General features: G+C 42.2%; 2 protein-coding genes across 11 annotated transcripts in view; one reads left to right on the top strand and one right to left on the bottom strand.

Moving 5' to 3' along the window:
• The window catches only part of ACOT12 (acyl-CoA thioesterase 12), a 29124-nt gene extending 17992 nt beyond the window's left edge, over window positions 1-11132 (top strand). For 3 of the 10 annotated variants that reach the window (XM_051643691.1, XM_051643683.1, XM_051643692.1), the window contains 7 exons: window positions 1121-1209; window positions 1602-1662; window positions 3032-3136; window positions 6748-6881; window positions 8272-8400; window positions 9451-9577; window positions 10226-10519. In XM_051643691.1, the coding sequence (XP_051499651.1) occupies window positions 1121-1209; window positions 1602-1662; window positions 3032-3136; window positions 6748-6881; window positions 8272-8400; window positions 9451-9577; window positions 10226-10366 (786 nt within the window). In that variant the 3' untranslated portion in view covers window positions 10367-10519. Of the gene's footprint in view, window positions 1-1120; window positions 1210-1601; window positions 1663-3031; window positions 3137-6747; window positions 6882-8271; window positions 8401-9450; window positions 9578-10203 lie in introns of all 10 variants that reach the window. The other 7 variants (XM_051643688.1, XM_051643684.1, XM_051643687.1 and 4 more) reach the window with 7 other exon arrangements.
• A 2202-nt stretch (window positions 11133-13334) lies between these two features.
• On the bottom strand, window positions 13335-20305 carry ZCCHC9 (zinc finger CCHC-type containing 9). Its single transcript, XM_051643696.1, has 5 exons — window positions 19913-20305; window positions 18637-18787; window positions 18294-18386; window positions 17219-17287; window positions 13335-15276 (listed from the first exon to the last, which is right to left on the bottom strand). The coding sequence occupies exons 1-5, from the start codon at window positions 20237-20239 to the stop codon at window positions 15161-15163; spliced, it is 756 nt and encodes a 251-aa protein (XP_051499656.1). The 5' UTR covers window positions 20240-20305; the 3' UTR covers window positions 13335-15160.
• Between the last annotated feature and the right edge of the window lie 4702 nt (window positions 20306-25007).

The raw sequence follows: 25007 nt of genomic DNA, 5'->3' as shown, positions 1-25007 counted from the left end.
AGCAAGTACAGACAGAAATCCAACAGTTATTTAGCATCAGTGAATTTACATTTTATGGGATGGCAACTGGACAAAAAAATCAAGTTGTCCTATATACTTGCTGAGGCACTAAGGTTCATTACTGCCCCTTACAGGCGGTTCCAAGAGGAAAAATGAGACTTCTAAAATTAAAAAAAAAAACAAAAAAAAACAAAAAACAAAAGGCACATGAGCTTAGCTTCTGTCAGAAAAAGTGTTTCCCTTAAAGACCTCCCTAGAGGGGCATCCACAAACTAAACATCAATATAAGAACAAGTACACACATGCCTTCAGAGTAAAGCAAACAAATCTGGGGAAATTAGTATGTGCTTGAGGTAGTTTAAACTTTCCATGGTCATTTGACTGAAGGTGAGAGCTGGTATGGCAGTGCTCTACAAGCAGGCAAAAGAGAGATGTCTTCAAAAAATATTATGTAGACCTCTGTTTAAAAAAGACTGGGACTCACTAATCTGGAGATTCTTCTTATTCCAGAAGCTACATTGTGGCTTTTAAAAGCTGAGGAAAAGAAGCTTTTCCAAAGTGGTGTATCTTTCAAGATAGCAAGTCCTATTGACCTTTAATGCAGTTTGGTGTGGTGTATGCTTCTGGGTCACTTCCATGCTTCAAAAAAAATCCACCCTGGCAAAGTAATAAAAAGGGAAGGAAAAGACTTGCCATCTTGAAGGGCAGATTATATCTGTTTACACAGTGCTTGCTCAGATCCATGGGTACTAGAATAGGAATTCTTCCATGCTTCCTTCATACTTCAAACATCAGATGATGATGAATTGGATTCATAGTTTATTTGATGGATGGCACATTTAGAAAGAATAGACTGTGCATGGTGCTTTGGCACTGGTTTAGGGCCAAAAAGTACTAGGAGTATGCTACTGTGATACAACTTTTTTATTGCCTTTTTTTTTGCAAATTTAAGGGAATATTGTACAGTCAAAAGTAAATTACCCACTCAGGTAAATCTGAAAGGCAAATGTACAGTGTGCAGAGTACAATCCTTTATTTGTTATACACTTCTGTCATTTGTCCATCTGTAAGAAATTATTTTTAGTTGTCTTTTTTTTCATCTATGTCCTAAAATGATCAGATGTGTTACTGTCTGGTTTACTTTTTCATAAAGGACGGCGTGAGGCGATACCATGGAGCCATTGCCCGGAGGAGAATTCGACTAGCCAGGTATAGCTGGGTTACAAGGAGAACTTAATTTTGAAAACTCAGTTTTTAAATGTATCCTCTAAAAAAGGTTGTAATTTGTTAAGTAGTCAGTGTCTCCTCAAACATAACTGTTGCTTAGCTTTCAAATAATTTTGCCTGAGTTGCACTGAAGTTATTAGAGGCTTCTTGTCTCAAAAATACTTCACTCTGTTTTTTTTTTGTTTTGTTTCCCCATCTTTCTTGGGAAGAAAAAGGAGTTACTGCAAACCTGTTATGCAACTAAAAATTGCTAAAATACCTGTAAACTATTTAGGAGACATTTAAGCCTACAGACGTAATTGTTTCTAGCATATATAGAAGAAAGTGTAAAGAACCAATTCATGCTGTTATTTTTCTTTTGGACATTGTTTTAGGAAATGCATGCTGTCTGCTAAAGAAGACCAACCTTCTGATCTTTGGGAGACAAGCAACCAGGTAATCTGTAGATAGTGTCCTCTCATCTACGTACATGAAATGGTGAATTTGTACACTTTGGAGGTGTGAAAAACAGTTGTACAGGCTGTATCAGTTTCCACAGGGAACCTTTTGTACTTAAGCATTATGATAGTCACGGAAGAATGGATAAATGAGAGTAGATGCTTTGCTATTGATTGAAGAGTAAGTTTCATACAAAACATAATGTCTCTAAGGTAGACTGTTTTAACAAGTGGTCCCTTAAGCAGCCAGGCTGTAAGGTCTCCTGCAGATGTATATCCCAGTGTCTCCAGCTTTTAAAAAGCAGAGTTATCCTCTAGAGAAACTAATTTGTCTTGCTTGTTTGGGTTTTTTTCCTTTGACTTTCTCAAAAATTGCTAAATTGCATTTAGTAAATACTGGAAGTGTGTTGTGAAAGACATGAGCAGGGAAATAGCATAAACTTTGTTTCTATGGGAAAGAGGAGAGAAAATATATTCCTTCCTAGATAGTCTGCATCAAGTGGTAGGCGTTTCTGGCTTGGACATGGGAGGCCATAGAATGTACCTGTGTCCTGACATGAAGAGAGACGAATCTGAATTTACGTGGATTTATAGACACCCTAAATGTTTCAGAAACAATTTCTTGTGGTTAAATTTTCATTGCAGTAAAGCTCTCAGTGGCTCCCAGAAGTTTTACTGGATCTTTTTCCTTTACATGAAAATAAGCAACAAACTGAGAATTATAATGCAGGAAGTGATTTGCTGTTAATAGTGGCATTTCCACTGCGAAACAAAACATAAATACGCATACAATGATAAAAATGTCTTACTTAAGATGTATTTAATATTAAATTAAAACCTGTTGTTAAAGACTCTAAAGCTGTATTCTCTTTACGCAGTGGTTAAATGAGAACTCCATCCACTGTAGTCAAGCATAAATAATGGATATATTTGCACTTCCTCTGCTGAGCCTGCTGTGTAAAGCAATTGCCGAGATAGGCTACAGCTTGATAGCAATGAAAAGGTTAATTTTCTACCAGATCTTAATTACTGAGGGGGAAGATGGACAAACCCATTAATTTAGTGGTCTGAGAGGTTACCTGTATTATCTCTCTGGTCGTCACAGTTTTTCTGTGCTCCTATATAATTGGATAAGCCCAAAGTAGTGTTTTGCTGTTGTTTAATTAGGGTTGTTTTGCCAGCAGCCATGTGAGCACATAATGCAGCTATTGAAAGTATTTAATTCAGAAACTACTGGTCTGTGTTTTCTGGAAGGAAAACTCTTATGGGAAAACACACATTGTTTGTCATGGAGGCATAGTGATAGAAAAAGAACATCCAGTTTCTGGAATGTTAAGTGAAATGCACCTTTACCCCTTCATTTTCAGAAATATGTCTTGGCATTTCAGGCATACGTGAGTTACAGCAACATAGCTGCCCTGACACACCTGGCAGCAAAACCAGGATGGGAAGTAACCAGCACACTGGATGGTGTAAGTGCATTATTGTGGAATAGCTACACACGATTCACCGTAAGAGGTGGGCAGAAAGAAGCAAAGGTTTGCCCTTGTAAATAAACACCTTGGCTTGGCAGTGCTTGGTTTGAGTGTGGCTAGGGCTGGAAACCAAACCTCCCAGAGTCTCCGTGAAAGGTTGCAAAGCAACCTCGGTTGTCCAGAGTGCTTTGCAACCTAGAAGTGACATGGAGGAACTGTAAGACCACCTAAACAGCTGGTGAACATAGGACTTGGGATCCCAGAAGGGCAGGCTTGCCAGCAACTCATCAGTTGGGCTTGTTGAGCAACAGACAGCAGAGTGCAAAACCACAAATGAACCCCTACCTCATTTCTGTGAGACACATTGTGGTTTTGCCGAATTTATTTATTCCAGTGAACCCCAGTGAAACCCCAAACTTGGACATCTTTGTTTAGGCAGTACTGCTGATGATCTGTGGGGCTTCTCTTGTCCATGTGCTAAGCGAATTGTGTGCAGCAGTCTAATATACTGCCTTCACCAGCTGTGCAGCATGGGAGATGTTTCTAAGTAGGCATTATCTTGTGACAGTTCCAAGTGGACACTCACTGCCAGTCGGCAGGTGGCAGCAATTAATATACCAAATTTTTCAGTGTCTATCTTCTAAGAATACCACTTGACTCTTTTTCTATGCACGATTTTCCTTTTCAGGTATCTTTCTTTCTGCCCTTTTTCTATTGAGAAAACTACGGAAGTCTGAGAACAAAGAACCTCTCTGTTCATTAATCAGTATTACAAGCTCAAAATCAGTAAGAAATCTCATGTAAGCCAGTGTTGAGATAGGAAGGTGCTGTTAAAAAAAACAGCAGAGAGATAATTTAGCTGGGAAAATTCAGTTTTAACCCAGTCTCAGTGCTTGTTTTCCTAACTATCAAGAGACATCTCTTAAGATGGTTTCTGAAATACAGGTACTGATTGGAAGATTACTTTAAGATCATGTAGATTCAAATCTTACTAATCCTAAGATTACAACATTATAGTCTGACCCCCTGTATGTCACAGGCTATGAAACTTCACTGATTGTTTCTTGCATCAAGTCAACAAGCTACTTGAGTAAGAGCAAGCAGTGACAGCAAAGCTGCCAGTTCCATGTGTTGATTGTTCCAGGGGTTAGGAACTTGCAGTAACAGTGTTACACCAAGTAAATGGCAAACAGCAGTCACGCTGGAGAAAACGAGCTTGAATAATCACACTGAGCATTATTTTCAAGCCTCTGCAAAGACTGTTAATATCCATGGGAAACTTCCTTTCTGCATGCACTGGGACTGCCACAATCTCACTTTCTTTCTTAACCCTAGCTTGAAAACTATGATAGAACCAGCACCAAATGCTGTGAAGAAACTACTTCGTACAAAAAACCAAAACCCATTCCCATCATGCATGACATTTTAAAACAGCTTGATGTCACTTCTCTCTGTCACAAAGCCATTAGTGCCTTTCAATATTATTGGAGTCTGGAACTGTCTTCCCTTTTTGGAGAACCTTGATAGTAAGATCTGCCTCTAAACCACTTAGGCCTATCTGGTTGAAAATCTTGAGTAGCTTTTTCTAGCTGTTCTTTCATCTAATTGAAGTAGGTATCTGAAATCCAGCAAAATCTGGCTCAGGCAGGATGTAGGATGCAAATCACATTGATGCTGTCCATGGATGGAGAGTAACCATCCATTCCCATTGTTCTGGCAAATCTGGCATGGTCAGTCAGTAGATATTCCTTAAAGAAGGGTCAGGGATCCTGTTTTGCTTTGTTTTGTTTAAGGATGTATGCAATGAACAACAAACCATATATAAGATTGTAGGCCACTTGGATTGCTGTATACCATTTACTCCACAAGTAAGTCTTCTTTCTTGTTTAGTGTCTACTTGCAGGCACAAGGTAGACTGCTGACAAAGCATGGATGTCATTAGTAGACAGAGGATATGTTTGTCCCCGTATGTGACTGTAAGCTTACCTCTAAATTAACCCACTAGGTGGATTAAATTGGCTCTTTGGCAGAGAAAGGGAGCATGAAATCTATCTTGAAGTTCACCTAGACAGCTCCTCCAGTCAAATTTGGATGTGTGCTTGAATCCCTATATGGTGTTATAGATGCAGCTCCAAGGAAGGCTTTCTGCCAGCTCCAACTAAAGACACTTACCATCTTGGCAAATTTTAGTTCACCTGTCACTGTTTCACACTCACTTTTGTTATTTTTGCAAACATGAGGATCCCTTAAGAAATTGTATCTAGTTCAAAACATTACCTGATCATGCTTACATGATTACTTAAGCACTGCAGGCCACCACATACATGTCATACTGGTCTTATGTTCTCTGCAGTCATTTACCAGATCTTGATTTTTGTGCTTAGGGGGCACAGTGGTATAGACACAGAGCAACTACTTAAGTCTCCTCTGACAGACACATATAGCAGCATCTCCACTCAAACAGATCTCTTCTCAGTGACTATGAAATGGCTGCTTGGGTAAAGGCTAAAAGAACAACTAGTAGGAATCAGGAGGTAGTGCACATCAGAGCTCTGCCTGAAGGCAGTCATCCAATGGGTTGGAGAGGTGAATCAAGGAAACAATCCATATGTCATCCAAAATCATCCCTCTTAAAGCTCAGAAAGTGCTTTTGTAAAAAAAAAAAAAAAAAAAAAAGTGGATATGTTCCAGAATCCTAGTGGCAGGGGTGCTTGGTTTGTCTTATTTTACTAGAGTCTGTCTTGCCTCACACATGCTGCAGGGATGCTAATTTCATCTAGTGTGGCCTCACTCCAGCTTGCTTCTGCTCACTAGTGCCACATCCAATGGATCCTACTCTTAACTTTTGAATTCTTGAAAGGCTTTAAGTAACCATCACTAGCACTTCAGATAATCTACCTTACTAAAGTTTCTTCCTTCCTAAAAACTGTGTTACATCCTGTTGCTTTCCCATAATTATGCTTAATTTCTGTAACTCAGCCTGGCTCAAGGGCCATGTGAAAAAACAGTGAAATTCTGGACCAGCATCTGCCCAGATTTAAAAAGTCTAATCTCTTGTCACTGGTCACTAATATGAAGTTCACAAAAATAACTGAATTGCATGAGGTCCTCAGGTTGCCCTCCTAGCTTTTGGAATCAGTGAACTGAAGCCTCTTTGAGGATACTTTCTACAGCAAGGTTGAGAAGAGGTCTTTAACTTTTTTCTTAAGTGTATCTGCTGTTCTTTAAGGAATTGGTGACATCTACATGGCCCAATAACTCAGTTTTTCCAAGGCACCTGCAGTGTGAAAGGTATTTTAGAGACTATATGTATATATATGTAGGGTGAGAAACGGGTCATACAGGCCTCTAGCTCATTCATTTCCCCTTGCAAGCTAATTCATCTGTCCCTAACGAGGAGTAATTAAAACTTTGCAATGTCACTATGCTATCAGTGTATTTGATTTTACATTGTGCTGTATTTTAATGTAAAGCTAATCTTCAGTACTCATCTGCCTTTCCTCTGTCAGGTAGACAGAGAAGTCAAGTCCTACACGCATAACATTTTTAAGTGTTAAAATATTCATAGCAATCATGCTTTATTTTTAATATGTTATCACTTCTTTCAGATAAAAATATGGATTCATGAGGAGGGTGATACGTTGTCACTCAAAGTTGAAATGCAAGTGAAGATACCATCACATCTGGCTTTCTCCCTGTTGTCTGATTTCACATTCCGCCAAGAATGGGACAAACATTTCTTGTAAGAACATACCATTCCTTATGACTGTTCAACTGACAATATTTTCTGATACAAATGTTTTTGAGATGTTGATACTTTTCTACCTAATTAAGGAAAAATGAAGTTGACATTGAAGATTAATTAGTCTAAGTATGGATTGTTTTTTATACCTTAAAAATAAAATTTAATTTCTCCTAAGTCTGATTTAAAAATATGGTTGCTCTGAACTGGCAGAGAGCTGGGACAGAGGTTACCATTTTCTAAAATTTATCAAAGTTCCATGTCTAGACAAATGTAAGTTGAAAGGGCTAATTTGAGTAGGTTGGATATAACTTGAGGTTGATATATTGTGCATGTTGTCCATAGGAAGTAAGGAAAAGCTGTGGACTCCTGCATGTTTGTGTTCTTGGGGACACTGGTGCTCACCTTCATCATACAGTCAAAGTGAGAAATCAAGAAACAAGGATCTTAAAAATTAATGTTTTAAGAAAAATAACATCTTATAAAATGTATCTGAATCAGAATGGGTTTCAGAATTGCTCTAAAAGGTGTTTGAGACTTTTTATTTACCTTATATGGAGCAGAAAAATTACTAGAGACAATTGAATTGATAAAATAGCAATCTGATGTAGTGAATGTTCTCTTAAAGGGGAAGGTTTTTTAGTTAGTCATTCTGTCCTGAGAGATGTTTATCAAAGGGTGAAAGTGGAAACGTAGGGCTATTCAAAAATTTACAATCTCTGCTGAATTTAAGGCCTGTAACATGAAATATGAGGACATAATTTGTTGATCTACAGCCAAATTCTGAGATTTCTTATGATGAAGCCTGATTGGTCAAAATGGACTACCAGCTTAGCAGTGCTTATTTTGAGGCAGAAGAAGCTGAAATTAAATAAATCAATTACTGCCAGTGTAAAAGAAAAACCTGACCTTTTTTTTGGTAGTGAAAACTCAGAGTTAGTGATCGGTACTTTCAAGACTGTATCTTAGCCAGGTGGCCCCATCTGAAGGGAGCAGAACACAACTTTGAATAAAATTTTACAAATGTCTCCTGACAGTCTGTCCTGTGGTGTGTCAGGTGAACCATGTTTAGTAATTCAGCAAGTGTCATGGCATGCAAGCTAATGTCATTCCAAACAGGAATCAATAGTACACAAAAGATAGATTTTTAAGACGTTTCCCTAGCACCTTACAGCACTTTTTAACAATTCTGTAGGACAGAGAGGTGGTGTCAGATGAGGTGGTATAGAAAACCTGAATTTTTCCCTCTGTGTTCCTCTTTCTTTCTTGCAGCCTGAACATGAAAATAATTAGTTTAATGTTAGGATAGAATATATCTTTGTGCTGTTTTTCAGAAGAGATGGTGTTGCATACATCAGGGTCTGCATGTGTGTGCTAAATGTATTTGCAGAACTTGTGAGGTCCTGCAGGATGTGAATGAAGATGAGAAAATATATTACATTACATCTCCACCCATGACTGGCCATAAACCCAGAGACTTTGTGATTCTTGTGTCTCAAAGGCAACCCTGTAAGCCAAGGTGAGTATGCAATTTCAAGTGTAACTGTAAGCACTTTGGAGCCATAGTTTTAGTTACTGTTGACCTTTATCTGGGTCTGTTGTTGGGTGACAAGAATGGTATTTTATTTTGTTAAGAAATGAGATTAGTTGTTGATCTGAAATACAGTATGGCAATGCCTGAGTTTGCACAACCAGGTGTTTTGCAATGAGAACGTGTGATGAAGAAAATTCAGAGCATCACAGATTTGTAGTGTAGTAGTCCAATATTGCTTCTTTGATAGTGACTCTTCAGGAATGGTCTATCAGAAGGGAAAATAGACTAGAATTCTGAATAGGCAATTTGGAAGAAAGCAGACCCGAGAGGGCCTGTCAACCTAACTGGGAGTTTGTTTGTTTAAGTGATTTTTGTTATGTCATTTAATGTAATTCTGGAGATTTTCAAAGAAGTTCTTGGTCTTCCTAGAAACCTGTGTGACACATACATTGTATCGGTAAATTTTGCTGCTGAGTCTGGCTTTAAAAGTCCCTTGATCAGTTAAACATAAGAAGACTTTTTTTTTTCATTAGATTTTCTTTTGTTCTTGCATAATGAAACATGGATTAATAAGACCATTTGGTGTAGTTTATCATTCTTGATTCTCAGCTTCTTATATTCAGTAGTTCTTCGTGTTACTAGAACATTGCTTCTGAAAGGCAGTATTCAGTACAGTGCTTTTCTTTCCCCCCCCATCTGAATCACGCCTGCCTTTGTTGGGGCCACACTCTCAGGCTCCTTAGGAACTAGTTCTGTAAACATGGGTTGTGAAGAGAAGGATAAACAAAAAAAGAGAGGTGGTGTATGTGGGTGACTGTTCTAGGGATTTCCACAGAAGTCTTCTTGATTGGAGTCTGTGATAGCCTTAATGAGACTCAACAGAGCTGAATCTTTGAACATACATCTTTAAACAAAGAGGAGGTTCCCTTCACATGAAAATTACAGCTTTGGTGTAGCTCTGCATACTGTGTAGTTTATGTGTATCTTTTTAACATCTTGTTGAAGAATTGTCTGAGTCTTCCCCTTGCCCTGCAGTGAACCCTACATGGTAGCTGTAAAGTCAGTTACCCTCACATCCATGCCACCTTCTTCAGAATACTGCAGAAGTCAAGTCCTTTGTGCCGGATTCCAGATCTACAGTGACAGCAACAGCTCCTGTACAGTGAGTAGCTCTGCAGACCTCAGCTGTGTCTCCTTTCCTGTAGTATTATATGGGCATATAATCTCATTTGAGTTGACAGTCTAGAACAGTAACAGCAATAAAACAAAACAAAACAAAAATAGTTTTCCCCAGAGTTCAATGTGGTTATTAAGACAATCTTTATTCCACAAAGTGGAACCTGTCTTTTCCATCGTTGGCCAGTCTGAATGTTAGGAATGACATCTAAACCAAGCATTGGAGATGGCCAGGCAGCTCCAGAGAGTCATTTATTCAATCCTAAAATACACGTTTAGAAGTGTGCATTAAACTGACCTCTGGTGGTGTCCATCTCTCTGCTGGCTGCAGAGGAAGTCCAAAGAATTATTTCAGATTAAATGCTTACCTTCAACTATCATATTCAGAAATTATGCAGTATGAATCCCACCTCTGGACCAATGACAGTGTTCCTCTTTGGTTCTTTTTCATGAGAAGGCTGTTAACTGTTTCATGTAAGAAAATCTATCATGTAAGAAAATCTATTTCTGAAAACATTCAGCCACTCTCAATGGCTTGGGTTCTTTTTTCAGACACCAGCTTTGTTCATAACGCACATATATTTGACAGGTTACTCATGTTTCTCACTGCAGTGCTGTGTACATTTGCCTACAGATGCTTGAGGACGTGGCAGTTGTGAGGACACTGAGAGCACTAAAGTACTGTAAAAAAAGGCATGCTCTTTTTGCTAATTGTTGCCTTCTGCTTCCGAAGCTGTATGTGTTCACCTCCATAAAACCTTTTATACTCATCTAGGCTCTGAAAAAAAAATCTAACTATTGCAATCCATAGGCTTTTTGTTTCATTTACTTTTGTTTAAACAGGTGTGTTACTTTAATCAAGTGACATCAGGTGTCATGCCTTACTTAGCTGCAAATCTTACTGGCTTATCAAAATCCATTGAAGATACTGCTTTGGAATGTATAAAGTTCTTGGAGCGGAAAGGCAGGAAGTACTGAAGTTAAAAATGGATTTCTGAAGAAACCTCTGAAGATTATCAAGCACTACTGGTTTAAATTCCTGCATGTGTGTTGATCATTTTTCTACAGCTTAGTCACTTCGGATCACTAGCCAATATTGGGCTTGAGTCTGAGAAGATCTAGTACAAACATTTTCTATCAAATGAAGATTAGGCCCTAGGCTCTGAACTAAGTTTTTAATTTTAAAAAGCTTAAGGGACAGATTCTGCTCTTGATTGCATTAATAAATTTTATACAAATGGAGGCAGAACTTGGGCCAGCAGAACTATAGCTCATGAGACTATTTCACTATTTTAATGTTTTATTGAATGTAATGGCATCCAGTCAGCTTTAAATCAGTAAATACCACCCTGTGCAGTTTGCAGAAAAGTGGTGCTACTAAGTCACTTATCCAGTGCTGTGACCTGGTTGTTCCAGGTTCTTGTGCATCCATTATATATAAACTGCTTACACTCCATGTAAGCTAGTGCTGGCTAATGTCTGTACTTCACCTGTTAACACTGGTAGCTTATCTGTGACTTCCAATAAATTATTGTTTCTGAGTTTACAAGTCCATTGTAAAGTTGATTACAGTTCTCTGGAATGGCTTTAGACGTTGTTCTAGAAAGACTGCTTTGTAGTGATGACAGGGGCTGTTGGCCTCTTGCAGGAAGAAGGGCCATGACCTCCAGCTGGCAAGTTCTGTGCAAGACTGTTCTGCCAGTGGTGAAAAAATGCAGAACAGTAAGACTTCTGGATCTGCTCCCTTGCAGATGAAAAGGGAGAATGTTTTCAGAGGTTTTATTGTCATGTGTCTACTTTGTTTTCTGATCTTATTTTTGCTTGAAAGAGCCTTGTTCAGAAAAACAAGTGCTATCACCAGCAGTTAGGTGGTAACATGAATGCAGGGCTGTTAAGAGATGTGACACGTGGGCTGTAGATGTGCCATTTTCTCTCTCCATAGTCTCGTAAGTGGTAGAGCAAGAGCCCTGAGGGTCTGGTCCAGTTCCCACTTAAATACATCTCCAGTTTAACCTACAACCAAATCAAAGCTTTCGTGGCATGTCTACTGAGTGCAGCAGACAAGACACCAACTGGAGTCCTGGCAGCCCTCTGGGTGTGCTAGCACCTGGTCACCTGGCTGCTGTGGCTTGGGTACACCCAGGCATCCAGCCAAAATGTCAGTGCAGTCAGGTGCTGTCTGCTACCCCCAGTGAAGACTGGACACTATATTGCCTGCAACACTGGGATACCTTTGCACTAGTAAACAGAAAAGGAAAGCAGGTCCTGGACTTCGATCTGGAGGAGGGGCTACAGATGCAGATCTGGATTCTGGGATCATCATTTTTATTATGTGGATAAGGTGCAATATCCCAGTCACAGCAGAGTAGCTCTCCAAAGAGCATGAAAACCACTGGGGCCCTGTATGCTTCCTCCTGGCTCAGCTGGAAATGGCAGGGTCCAGGCCCCCTCCATGGACCAGGAGCTCAGCGCTCAGAGTCCTGCCCACATCTGCCATGTGCAGATGATGGCAGACAAGTTCTTGAGTGGGCAGGTAATTCTCTGGTCCCAATTTTTAGTGAACAGAGACACCTAATGTTCAGCTCTGCACACACACAACATGTCAGGGAGAAAGAGCCTAAATGCTGCCTGCACCAAGTAGTTCCCATCAGCTATCTGGGCGGCTTCCTCTGCAGCAGTTTGGAGCTTGCCTTTGGAGACACTTGACACTGCACACAGCTGTGGGTCCACCACAAGGGCTATCCAGAGAAGATTATTTGGCATTTTTGAAATATTAGTGTTCTACCAAGCATGTGACTACATGAGAGGCTCTGCCCCAACACCCAGGCCTTGGTAGCACAAAGCACTGCCAAGGTGGGCGATGTTCCAGACGCAGGACAAGAGGGAGATACAGATGCTTCCAGCCTGATGCAATCACATGTGCACCTGAAAACAGCCCTTGCCTCTCTAACAAAATTATTGCAGACTGTACCCTGTGATTTCCTAAGCCTGAAGAAGTCCATTATTTCTGCTCAGAGTACAACAGATCGAGTGTAGGAACCCAACAAGTTTTAGTGCAAGATGGATCAAAGCAACAGGTACAAAACTCACGGCGATGGCTGCTGGGCTCCAGAGCACAACCAGCAGGCCTGCATCACTGCACAGCAGGGAAGGCTGGGCTCAGCAGCTGGGCAAGCTGCACATCCACATGCCCTGCTTGTCCTCCACCATTTTGACAACAGAGATTAATCCACTGCTTCTTGTGAGATTGCCACAACTTTCCTCAGTCATCCTGTGTTTAGTAGCCCCTTTTGCCAAGCAGAAGTGAGAGTGATCAGTGGGAAGGGAATGGTGACTTTTCTTCCCCTCCAAGTTGCATGTTATGCACCATGTAACTTTAGCATTCTGTCAACAGGAGGCCCTGAATTGCAGCAGTGCAGAACATGTGGTGACATCTCAGCAGCACAGACCAAATGGCAGGAGCCATTTCCTGCGGAGGAGAAGCTGTGCTCTGCAAGCACAACCCCTACACCACCCCTTTATCTGGGATGGATTGGTAGCACCAGGAAAGTCAAGGTGCATGGCTTCAAGTTCCTATAGGTGACAGGACATGTTACAATATCAAGGCACTTTTAAAGACAGGAAATTATCTTAAAATACACCTTTTTAAAGAATAGAGTTAATCCTGTAGTATAAAGGGAAACACTTCTTAAGGTGGGATGTCTGTTGCAAAATGTCTACATTAATGTGATACTGCTTTCAGCTTTAGTTCGATAGTTAATTAAAACTATAATTAATCCTTTATTTCATCCACATGCACTCCTTTTCACCATTTAAATGTGTGCTCTGATTATTACAAACAACATACATGCCCTATCTTGGTCAACGTAACGTGCCTTTATATTATGTGCCTATATTAACATGTACAGCAGAACCAGGAAACCTAAAATAAGTGGTCTTAATTCTTCAGCAGTGTTTTATTGAAAATAATTAACATGTACAAACATAAAATATATCCCCACAACTGAATTCCCGTTTGTTTTTTTGTTTTTTTTTTTACTGCAAGAAAAGCTGTTCCAAACCCCTGGTTTCAGCAGTTGGTCCTGAGCCCCTCAAAAGCCAGTCCTGAGCTCAGGTTTGCTATCTGGTGTTCCTCCTGTGTTCTCAACAAGGTGATGTAGACTGTGAGGACACTCAGATGGAAAGGGTAAGTTAATCCTTTAGGAGCAGTATCTTTATCACTGCATAGCTGTCCTCAAGGACTGCAACAACAACTTACTGCAGTATAACGTAAGCTGAAGTTATTTTAGAAGGCACATTTAAGATTTTTGGGACATGGAAATACCACACGTCCCATGGCATCCCCAGCTGCAGTAGAAGCTGGAGAAGCCTGTCACACAGTACAGGGTCTGCCCACAGCACCTGCCCAGGCTGCTGGTGCAAAGCGAAGGGCCATGTGTGGGATGAGCTCAAGGTGCAGCCCTGCAGAAAGATTGTGCTTCAGTGTTGGTCTCAAGGCAGATGATCAGCCCCACCACTGTGGGCTGCTAAGGCTTGAATTACTAGAGTATGTGGAGAGCTATTGCAGGAACTCTGTTTTGAGCTGGTCTTGGAACTTTTAAAATATCTATTGGTTTTTCAGGCTGCACTCTCCATTTAAAGATAAACGAATCTGCCATACAATACAAAGTAAAGTTTACTCCCACTCACCAAGGAATAGAAACACTGAAGATTTTTGAGCACTCTCCTTGTAAGAAATAAATAAACTAAGTAAGCTGCTCACTTGCACTCCAACCCTTTCCAGGTGTATTTCACCATGGGTATCAGAGGATGGGCATGATTCTGTTCTTGTTAGTGAACAAAAACAATCCAACATGCACAAACAATCAGGTTAATGCATGTGCAGATTTTACCTGATGTACCACAAACAGCAGGAATTGCACTGCCAGTCTGTACAGGCTGCAGGGTTTACCAGGTAACTCAACACTGGAGTGCTGAAGCTGGCACATACAGAGCAAGAAATCACTTCTTTCTAGAAGGAGAAGGCAAAGCCAAACCAGAAACCAAGACAACTCTTTAGAAAATACCCACAGCCCCTTCAAAGAAACAGAGAAATACTCTTAGTATTATCATTATATCAGCATGACTGTGTTATCTCTGAGACATAATAGCAGCACCTTTAAGGTAACAATACTGCCCACTGAAATCCAGTGACCATGGTTTATGACCATAAACCCGCATGATAAAACCTTCTTTTGTTACTGTAGCCAGATCTCTGTGACAAGAAGAAGCCAATTTCCCTCTTCATAGAGCTGGCAGTGAGAGGGAATTCTGAGTGGATCAGAAGGAATGCTGTATTTCGGCAGAGATATGTAAAAATAAAATACCCAGTTGCTGTATTTCTGCTGCTACCAGCCTTTCAGTAAGATGGGTAAGTCTAGGAAGCAAACTGGAAAAATTAGGAGGGGGAAAAAATATAACTTAGCAGCAACAGTCTGCTTGATCTTCTGGAACCAGCAATCCACTCTTGTGTAGTCACTACCCTGGAGTGAAGCACCTCAGGCTAACTGTGGTTTAGAGCAAAGAGTCTTCAAAAAGTAACGATTTTGGGTACTTTCAGTTTTGGTTTTTGCAGCTGTGGCGTTTCTGCAATTTCTTCATAATCTGCGCTCATCCCAACGGCCCATCGCCCAACTGTCACCTGATCTGCAGAGGGAGAGACAGGAGATTATGGAAAGGCTGAGCACTGTATCAGACTTCCCTTGAGGAAGATTTGACCTGCAAAGGGCTGTCATTAATTCACCAAAGATCTGTCTGTTTAGTTCTAGCTCTGAAGCCAACCCTCCTTACACAACTCTTTTTTTCTTTCAAATTGTGTTTGTTAAACTCCCTTCCCCCCCCTGCAGACTGTCAAGGTTCAGAAATCATTACTATATGTTTTTCCTATTTCACTGTCCAGAGAAACTTTCACAGAGTACACACACAGTACATGAGCTCTCACATAAGTCCAAGCAACTCATACTCTGAAGATCTCAGAATGTGTCATGTATCTCTGGATATAAACAAAAGACCTTCTCAATTACACAGAATAAGAAAACTAAGCCTGAGGTGGCACAACAGAGCAAAATGTACATTCCCCAATCCACATCCCTGCATTTAATCAACATCAGCCTTTAGCTGTTTAAATGCTACTTAAACCAATTCACACCCCTCTCCTAGAGAAAACACTGTTAGCCAGATAATACTGCTTTCCTGAATGACACCGTTATTTTGAAAGCAAAAAAAAATCAAAATGTACCAAGAACATAAATCAATGTTTACTTGTATTAACTTCTGTGTATTAAAGCAGGCCAAATAACACTACCTGAAAAAATTACAAACTGGTAGTGCCTAAACTTCCTTGCCAGCTATCAGCTATCTTCCTGCAGTTTATGATTTCAAAGAATACTGTAATTCTACCAATGGTGTCACAGTTCAAATTAATTAAACTGTTTTTAACCAGCAATACTGGTTTTAAACATCTGTGTAAAGACTAAGGTGTCCCTTGGGAAATTAAACAGCTATTGTCAGTCTTCATTATGGGCACAGAACTTCTCAAAAAAGGTAGCAAAGGTAGTTTGCCTGAAATGTGGTGTGCAGAAACCCAACACGGGCTAGGTTACAGGTCCCAGCTCAGCACTCATCTGAGCTGGGAACTGCCCAACAACTTGCTATGGCTGTGTCTGGGGAAGCTGTATTTAAAGGGTCTTTTTTCATCAGAAAATTCTGTCACACCAGTTAAGACTTCATCTCACTTGTTCTGAACTAGCAAAGCAACATGTATCTAGGATGTCACATACTGTCACAGAACCAACAATAGCATATATGTAAAATCAGATATAGAAATATATATATAGAAAATGGCTAAAGAACAGGCATCCAGCGCCTCCATATTTTTAGATAAATTCCACAAAACTGGCATATCACTAACCCAAAAGTTCTATATACCATACAAAGTACAAAAATGCACTAGCGTGTCACCACTTCAGTACAGAATCACTCTTCAAACCCCTGTCTGAGACTTCTGCCATTCTTAGGACAGTTTTTTTTGTATATAACTCAATTTTTCCACCCACACAAGTAACTGAAGAACATGTTACTAAGAAGCTTATTAGCTGGTGAATGTAGCTGGACAGATCTTTTGTCTCCTCTTTCTCTCCTGCCTTGAGTGACTTGAACACTTGCCTGCACATGCAGCTTTTGCAAGCTGCCAGGACCACCACTCTGCAACTGACATATTCAGTTCCACCACTTCACACAGAAATCCTCAGGAGACACCAGTTTTGTTCAGTTTTGTTCTACAGCTGCTAAAGGTGTGAACAGCAGCATGAATACTGACTGAAAAATACACATGAGATCATATTATCTTCAGAAACCAACAGGCTAGATTTTTTTTTTTTTTTAACAGAAATTTCAAGTTCTGCAGTGCAAATTCCTGCACCTCCCCAGACTCCCTGATACAGGCACTGATCTGCAAAGCAAGTCACCTTTGCTCTCTGCAAGTTCTCTCCTCAAACCCCCTTTTCCTGACCAAAGCCAGGCAAAGCAGTAAACAAACATTACCCAAGGGTGCACTCAGACCCCACTCAAGCACTCCCCTGCACCTCACCTATGTTCTGTTTTTCTGGACAATCCTTCTTGAAGTGCTCCACAGAGCCACAAAGTCTGCAGCTACCCCCTGTTAAGAGAAAAAGTTGTTAGGTGGGAGAAAAACAAAGTAACAGGGAGCACCAGGCACAAAGCAACCCCCTTACACTGTTTTGCTCTTGTGTATACAGAGAAAAACCTTGTTCTACTTTCCTGTAGTGACAACCTGCTAATAAGGAGATGTCCCAGTGGACAGGTCTGCACTGCCAGGCACAATGATGCAACACCTTGGAGGAGACACACTGCCAGCTTTGGAAGTCTGCAGGCACAGCTCCCTGTGTCCCCAGTGGACAGGAAGAGCTGTTTGTAACTACACTGCTCTGTAAAGCACCACATACTGAGTATTTCTGATTTGTTTGAAGCTCTCTTTTTGAGGGGGAAAAAAAAAAAAAAAAGCTGAATTCTGCTGAAATTTACTTATTTGTAGGAACTTCTGAAATTGAAAGGAGCTCCTGAGAGACAGGCAATCCAACTGCAGGTACTGAGATACAAAATATAAATGCCACTCACAATCCAAACATGGAAAGTACAAGTAGAATGCCTCTAAAGCTATTCTTCTTCCAATTTAACTGCTTTAAGAATATTCTTTTGAGTTTGCAATACCTTAAGTTTGTACTGGGAGACAGAATGTTATTTGTTGGGGCCACGAGAGAAAGCAGGCAGAGCAGCATCTGAGTGAAATCTTCAAACCTGGATTTCTCAATAAAGTCATCTAAACAGACACTGCCCACTTTCCAGTGAGAGCCCTTGTTTTGCATTACCACATAACTTGGTATATGCACTTTTAAATACACACTGACTACATACATTCAGCCTATTATGCTTTTGTTTGTTTGTCTGCCTCTTGAAAGCTGCAAAGTAACCAGTATGAGCACTGAATTTCCCAAAACACCCCAGAATTCATCTGCTTACACCAAGAGTAAAAGATACTCAGAAATTTATTTTATTTGGATTCTCATTCACTTGATATATTACTTTTCTTTGTATCATGCAAGTATGAAAAATATGTTTTGGTTTTAGCAAATCAGTACACTCACCTTCAGCATACAATCCCTTGGGATTATCTGGACATGACCTTGATAGATGCCCCATCTCACCACAGATGAAACATTTTGCATATGGAAATGGCCCTGCAAAATCCCACACAATTTATGATTCACACTAGAAATCTTTACAAAGCTACAGAGAACTGTGAACACACTATATTTGTAATATTAGGCTATTTTACTGTAAGCACTGCACTGTCAGGCTCACAGCTGTAGTGCTGAAGCCCTTTAAAAATGTAAGCTTATCTCCTCAGAGCACTTAACGTACTAAAACACTGTGTTTCAGTAGTCAGTAAACTCAAGAACAAACCCCTGGGAAAATTCTGGGACATACCAACAGCTGGATCTACTTTGGCTTTGCACTGGCTGATGTCATGCTCCGTGGAGCCGCAGCGGTAACAGATTCCTGTTCCCATGTCCTGACTTTCCAGTACAGCAGGACAATCAGCAACACCATGGCCAGGTTCTCTACAGTGGAAACAGACCTTTGAAAACAAAAGATGACATTATAAGCATTTCCACAGGCAGTTCGTGTGGCAAAACACAGCACTGGCAGGTAGCACTGCTGAAGAACTCGCTCACTCCCATTAAGTGATTATCACCAGTAGCCAGTGAACTTCTTTTACTAGACCACTACTTGGAAGCCCTGAGGGTGCTATCAGAGATGTACCTCTAGTGCTGACAGCTGAGGTTACTCTACCAATTAAAAAGATATTCTGTGAAAGGCACTCAAAGGCCTGAAAATCACAGCCTGACACAGCCTTCCAGCTTTTTAGCAGGCCAACCAACCCAGGGATTTTCTCCTCAGGGAAAGCCAGCTAGACAAAACACAGTGTAGCCTGTCACACAGTCACTGTCAGCGGTCTGTGCCATTAAACCAGGTTGTTTTGGCTACTTTTCTCCTTTTACCAACAGCAGGCTGCATGGGTATTCAGTCATTGACACCAGAGTGCCCTGGGAGAGCAGTAACAGCTGCTTGTGACTAAAGCTCCCCAAGATCTTTAAGTACCACTGCAGCAAGTGCTTAGGTAAATATAAAAGATGTTGCACCAGTCCTGCAAGTTGCTCACTAAGAACTTGACACCTCAGATTAATTAGTAGTGACTCTTTTTTACTATGTTCCCATATTACATTCAGCCTGAGTTTACGTTGCATAGGCTGTGCTGAGATAACTGATTTAGCCAGTCTCATTCCAGGCTGCTGGAGATGTTATTCCCATTTTCAAGCAGAAAACGCTGCAGGAAGAGGCCCTGAAGCAGCAGGAACACCGTCGTGATGACTTACACGCAGAGATGCACTGCATGAACTTCACCCAGGAGACGAAGAGAGGCTGCAGATTCAAAGGGCAGCAAAGAGAAGGGTTCAGAAAGACCCACGATCGAGGTGAAGACCGAAATTCACTGCCTGCTTTAAAGCTGAGACGCTCGAGTCCCCTCGACGAGCCGCTCCGCTCCCCCCGTGCTCCCAGCTCAGCTCCTCCCCGCGGAGCCGCCTCCCGGCAGCCTCAGCCCCGAGAAAGGCAGCGGCGGGTGCCAGACCACAGCTTCCCCCCAGCCTGCAACCAGCCGCCACGGGCAGCCGAACGCCCCACGGCTCCAGGCAAAACTCACCATGGCGTTTTTCCTCCTCTCCTGCCTCTTCAGCCTCCTCCCCTCCCGCCGCCTGTCCTTCCTCAAGGCCGCGGCTGCCTCCGCCGCCTCGCCGCCCGCACAGCTCTGCTCCAGGCGCGCCGCAAACCCATTCACGTCCTCGTTCCGGTACTCCTTTTTCTTTCTGTTCTTCTTCTTCCTCCTCCTCCTCTCCTCTGGCCCCTCCTGCAGCGAGAGAGGCCCCGAGCGGCCCTCCCGGCCCCGCGGGCCGCTCCCCATCTCCTCCCAGGGGGTGGCGGCCAGCGCCCTTTCCCCGGCAGCGCCGGGCCGCCGGGCCCAGCGCGTCATGGCGGCTCCGGCGGGAGGAGCCGGGGCAGGAGCAGCAGGAGCCGGAGGAGCAGGACCCGGAGCAGCAGCAGCAGGAGCAGCAGCAGCCCCGCCGCCCGCCCCGCGCTGCCCGCGCCGGAAGGGACGCGGCGGCCCCGTCACGCGTCACTTCTCTTCGCCGCCGCCATCTTGAGGCGGGCGGAGGGGAGGGCAGGGCCGCACGGCAGCGCGGGGCACAGGCCCGAGCTCCGCTCCCCGCACCTCCCCGGGTCTCCCGGCCTCGGGTCCCCGCTGCTAGCCTCCCGTCCCGCCGCACCGCCGACGCGCGGGGGGCTCCCGCCGGCTTCTCGCCCTTTGGTTTCCAGCGTCCTGCGTGTGCGGTTGTTCTCTCTGACGCGCTCCCGGAGCTGCAGCCGCCTCCTCGCGGGTGCTGCGGGGCTGCGGGGCCTGCGGGCAGCCCCCGGCTCCCGGGGGGCCCTGGCCGGGCGGGCAGGAGCTGCAGCCCGCGGGGGGAGAAGCGTCTGTCGTGCCGAGGGACAGGCCCGCACGGGTCCTTCAGCCAAGCACAGTCTATTTACACTCTTGCAAGAATGGGTGACCTAAACAAGCAGGCACACCCACAGCCAGGTGAATAACGGTTTATATTCCCTATTCCCGACGCAAAGTTCCCTCCCCTGTTTCCCCCCTGGGTACTCCAGGGTTTTACAGCCCATCCGACACTTCTAAGTTTCCCGCCCCTGTTTAGACATTCCATTCTAGCAGTTTACTTTTTACGTTTTAAGGTAAAATTTTGACCTTTCTTGCCCTCTTGGCTGTCTTCCCAGTTAACAAAATGATCTATCCCTACTGGTGCCATCCTGCCCCAAGGAGCACGATAGAGGTGGTTTGTTGGGTCTGATCGTGGCCATCAATCCTGCTCCATGTTCGGATCCCCCAGATGGAGCCCAGTTAAGTCCCTCAGGTTCTTGGGCTGTAAACCACTCTTGGTGTAATTGAAATGTGCAGATACCTCACTTCTCTCAAGCAAACTATTATACTCCTAACACTAGAGTATATATGTATATGCTGATCCGGCTCAGTAAAGTCAGGCTTGTTTAGGTGGAGTTTTGCTTTTCACCAGGTGCAGTGCTGAGGCACCCAAGTGTCTTTAACTCCCTTGTGCAGCAGTGAACCTGGCTCAGCTGGAAAATGTACGGCGGGCTTTCTCAAGGAGGATGGCTTTTTGAGACATGGTTTATGAGGTGCCTTGCCCTCTCCAAACCATTCACTGAAGGTTCATGGATCTCCAGCCCCTGCTTAGCAATGAGTTGAATGTTTCTAAACCAAGTAAGATTTTTTTCTCAAGCCAGTCTTCTCTGTTCCTTGTGTTTTTAGCACTTTGCTAGAACTTCATCTCTTTCCTGGTGTTCTTGAGCTGATTTTGTAAGGACAGCTGGGCACCATTCATTCTTTATTAATTATCCTTAGTATTAGTGTCTCCTTAGAAAGTACTTTGCTGTGTTTTCCTGATATTCCCGGCTTTCTGAGCCACTAGAGGGAGGTGTGCACAAAGCGTGTGTAGGTCTTGCTGTTAAACTGAAGCGTGGCCAGTAAAAACCAAGTACAGATTTAAGAATAATTAAGAGTACATTTACTGCAGGTAAAAATAATTTATGTCGTTTAAGAGCCACTGTTAATAAGCGAGGAAATAAAATCGGAAAGAATCAGGATTTCATTTATGAATTTAAAAATAACTAGTTTGCCAGTGTAGTTACAGTTTGACCCCAGCATGAGACCCTAGTTACTCCTGCATGGTACTGCCAGTGAGCCTGTAGATGAGAAATCATGGCCAAACCTGATTGATGCAGCCAGAAAGGGCTGCTAGGAAAACCAGCACTGGCCCCATGACCCTCACACCTCACACTCATTTCAGGTACACGTACACCACACCATTGTTATGCTGTGTTTTGTGAGTAGCTACGTATTTATGTATTATTATATTAGGTTTCTAGATGGTCATTAGGGTTTTCTTTAAAGAGCTGGGGTGAAGAGCCTGCTAATCTAATCTATGTGTACATGGCCACATTAATTTTATGTATTACATGGGTGAGGACTGCTTGACTTGTCAAGTGAAAAGACACACATACATTTAGTCACATCCATGTATGTATGTCCCTCTGTCTATCAGTTTATTGTCACTAAGTGGAGACAGCATCCAGGCTGCTCACTGCTCCCACTTAGTGCAGGTTTGTGTTTGGCTGCAGCTTCTTTCCTCCTTACTGAGCTCCCTGCAGACAGGTCATCAGTTGCAGCACTGGACATGGAAATGGGTGTAGAGAAAAGCTAAGAACAGCAAAAGCAAGACCAGTGAGAAGGGACTTGCTCTGCTTCCTCTTCTGCTGAAGTACAAAATGTGTTGGCTTTTGTTTCCACAGTCTGAAATGTTTTGTGTGTGTCTGCGTATGATCCATGGCCCTTAGGGTCCCTGGCCAGGTGTACAGGGAGTGGAAAGGGCCATGTAATACTTTTCTACAAAATCAGTAAGACAATATTTCAATCGCAAATGTAACTTCTGTGATAATGAGCACATCTGTTTAGATTTGCACTGGTTTAGTTTGCTCCAACTGGCAAGGGTCAGCTGAGGGCTCTGCGGTATGCCGGCAGCAGGTGAAAAAGGAGCAGGACAGCAGTCATGCAAATCACTGTAAAATCTGGTTGCCTTTTTTTCATGTTTTACTAAGAGATATCAGATTACCTGCCCACAGCACGGTGTTCATAGAAGCACAGTCTAATGGCTCTCTTAGCAGTCTTATCTCACAAACATAAAAATTATTCGGAGACTCGAGACAGCAGCATTGAAAATCTGAACCAGTGGCTCTTGTAGCATTTTCAGTAATTGGAGATGAGATCTCTTGGAATATTGTGGTTTGAATAATTTTATATTAGTAACCAGAGAATGAGGAGCATGTGCAAATCCTCTCTCCATCAGAGACACTGTTTTTTTAATTGTTCACCCATTCGTGTATCAAATAGCCTGACTAGGTATTGTATCCAAGGCCTGCCTCTGTGTTCTCCAGTCCATGTCTGTGGGAGTTGTCCTCTTAGATCATGACAGTGCATCTGAAAGAAGCATGTCTTGGGAAGGTGGTAGTCTGGGAGAGCTGGCACAAGAAATGAAAGTAGTTAAATGTCAGACAGGGCCTGTGATGTGAGTTCAGGGAGAGAAAAAGGCAAACAGGCAAGAAGGATGCGGTACTAAGAAATCATGAGTGAATACCAACAGTAAAAAGTCTCCCTGCAAACCCCGGGATCACAGCTGTGCTGCAGCTCCTTCAGAAAATGGAGAGGGTGCAGGTGTATTTTTGGGGCCCAAAAAAAGATTGCAGTAAATGGGGAAAAGGAATATGAAGATATCTCTGTAGTCTGGTATTTGATACAGACACAACCGTGAAGCTTAACATGTCACAGCATCGAGTTCTTTATGAAACTTGACAAGTGACTTTGGTTTTGTCCTGGCTGATTTTCTTAGTACTCAAGCCCCAGAAAGGGAAGTTTTGTCTACTGAAGATGTACCAGAGGTTTTAGTTGTACATACATTTGACTGATGGTGTCTTTGCTCACTCTTTTTTGCCTTTGTGGTTTGGATAGTTAATACTTGCCAGAGTGTCAAGGTGTCATTTTCCTGGTGGATATATTTTGATGTTAGCCTGGGGAGAGAAAGGAAAAAGTAAAGCCTGTTCTGTTTCAGTTCTTTTGTATCTGCAGTATTCTGAGGACTTCTGCACAGGGGTTTATTTGGTTTATTCACCATAAACTGAACAGATTAATTACCCTTTTTTTGTTGGCTTTCTTGTCTGTTACATTATTACATGTATTATATTTAATCTTAAATCTTAAATATTTTTTTAATTTTAATTGCTGTAAGAAAAGCTGCAACACCTTCAGTCAGCCTGCTCAGCTGGCCATCACTCATCTCCATCAGGTTATGTTGCTTGTGGCTCTGATTATTTCAGGATATTTAATGAGGGCTTCAATCAACTGACATATGTTGCTGGATCAACTTGCATATTTAAAGGTTTATATTTAGGCAAGTGCATAAGTGGCTGAATGAACTGAAGCCTTTAAACGTTAGCCTATGGTCAGCTGTTTTATTTAATTACTTTATATTGCAAAGAAACACTGCTATTTACCATATACCAACATAAAAATTGGGCCCTTAGGGCTGCTCACCATCAAAATGAAAATCTGGAAGATATGGCTCAAGTGAAGTAGGATTATTAGATTTGTGCTCCCATGGTAGCACAGGAGTTTCCCTGGCTGTTAGTTTTGATGGAAGCCTGTTAAGGAAAAGTTTTTTCACAGGACAACGTGATTTTTGGTTTTTCAGAAACATACATGGAGCAACTGTATCACTTTAAAAGTATATTGCACAGAGCTACACTTTAGCCAGTATCTTAATATCACTGGCATACATTTGGATGCAGGAGGCTCTTTCATCTACAGTATTGGTTGTAATTTGAATAAAGCTGCTGTGATTCACAGAATAAAGGAAAAACAACAGTTTAAAACTTTCAGCAGAAGCAAATATAGAAATATGAACATGCTAAGCAGCAAGGGAGGGAACTCCATATTTCTCATCCCTTCAGTCTTACTCGTTCCTGTCCACTGAGAAAAATAGAAATCCCTGATTTCTACAGAGGAATGTCAAAGTGCCAGCAGTCTAGACACACAGTTATTTGCTGAATATCAGCAAAATTATCAATAGCTTTTAAGACCAAAGTAATTTGCATAACTAGCTCTTGTTTAGGCA

Source organism: Apus apus, chromosome Z, assembly GCF_020740795.1.
Source record: "Apus apus isolate bApuApu2 chromosome Z, bApuApu2.pri.cur, whole genome shotgun sequence".
Classification (NCBI taxonomy): Eukaryota; Metazoa; Chordata; class Aves; order Apodiformes; family Apodidae; genus Apus; species Apus apus.
The sequence above is the reverse complement of the archived record's forward strand: the minus strand, read 5'-3'. Positions and strand labels throughout refer to the sequence as shown.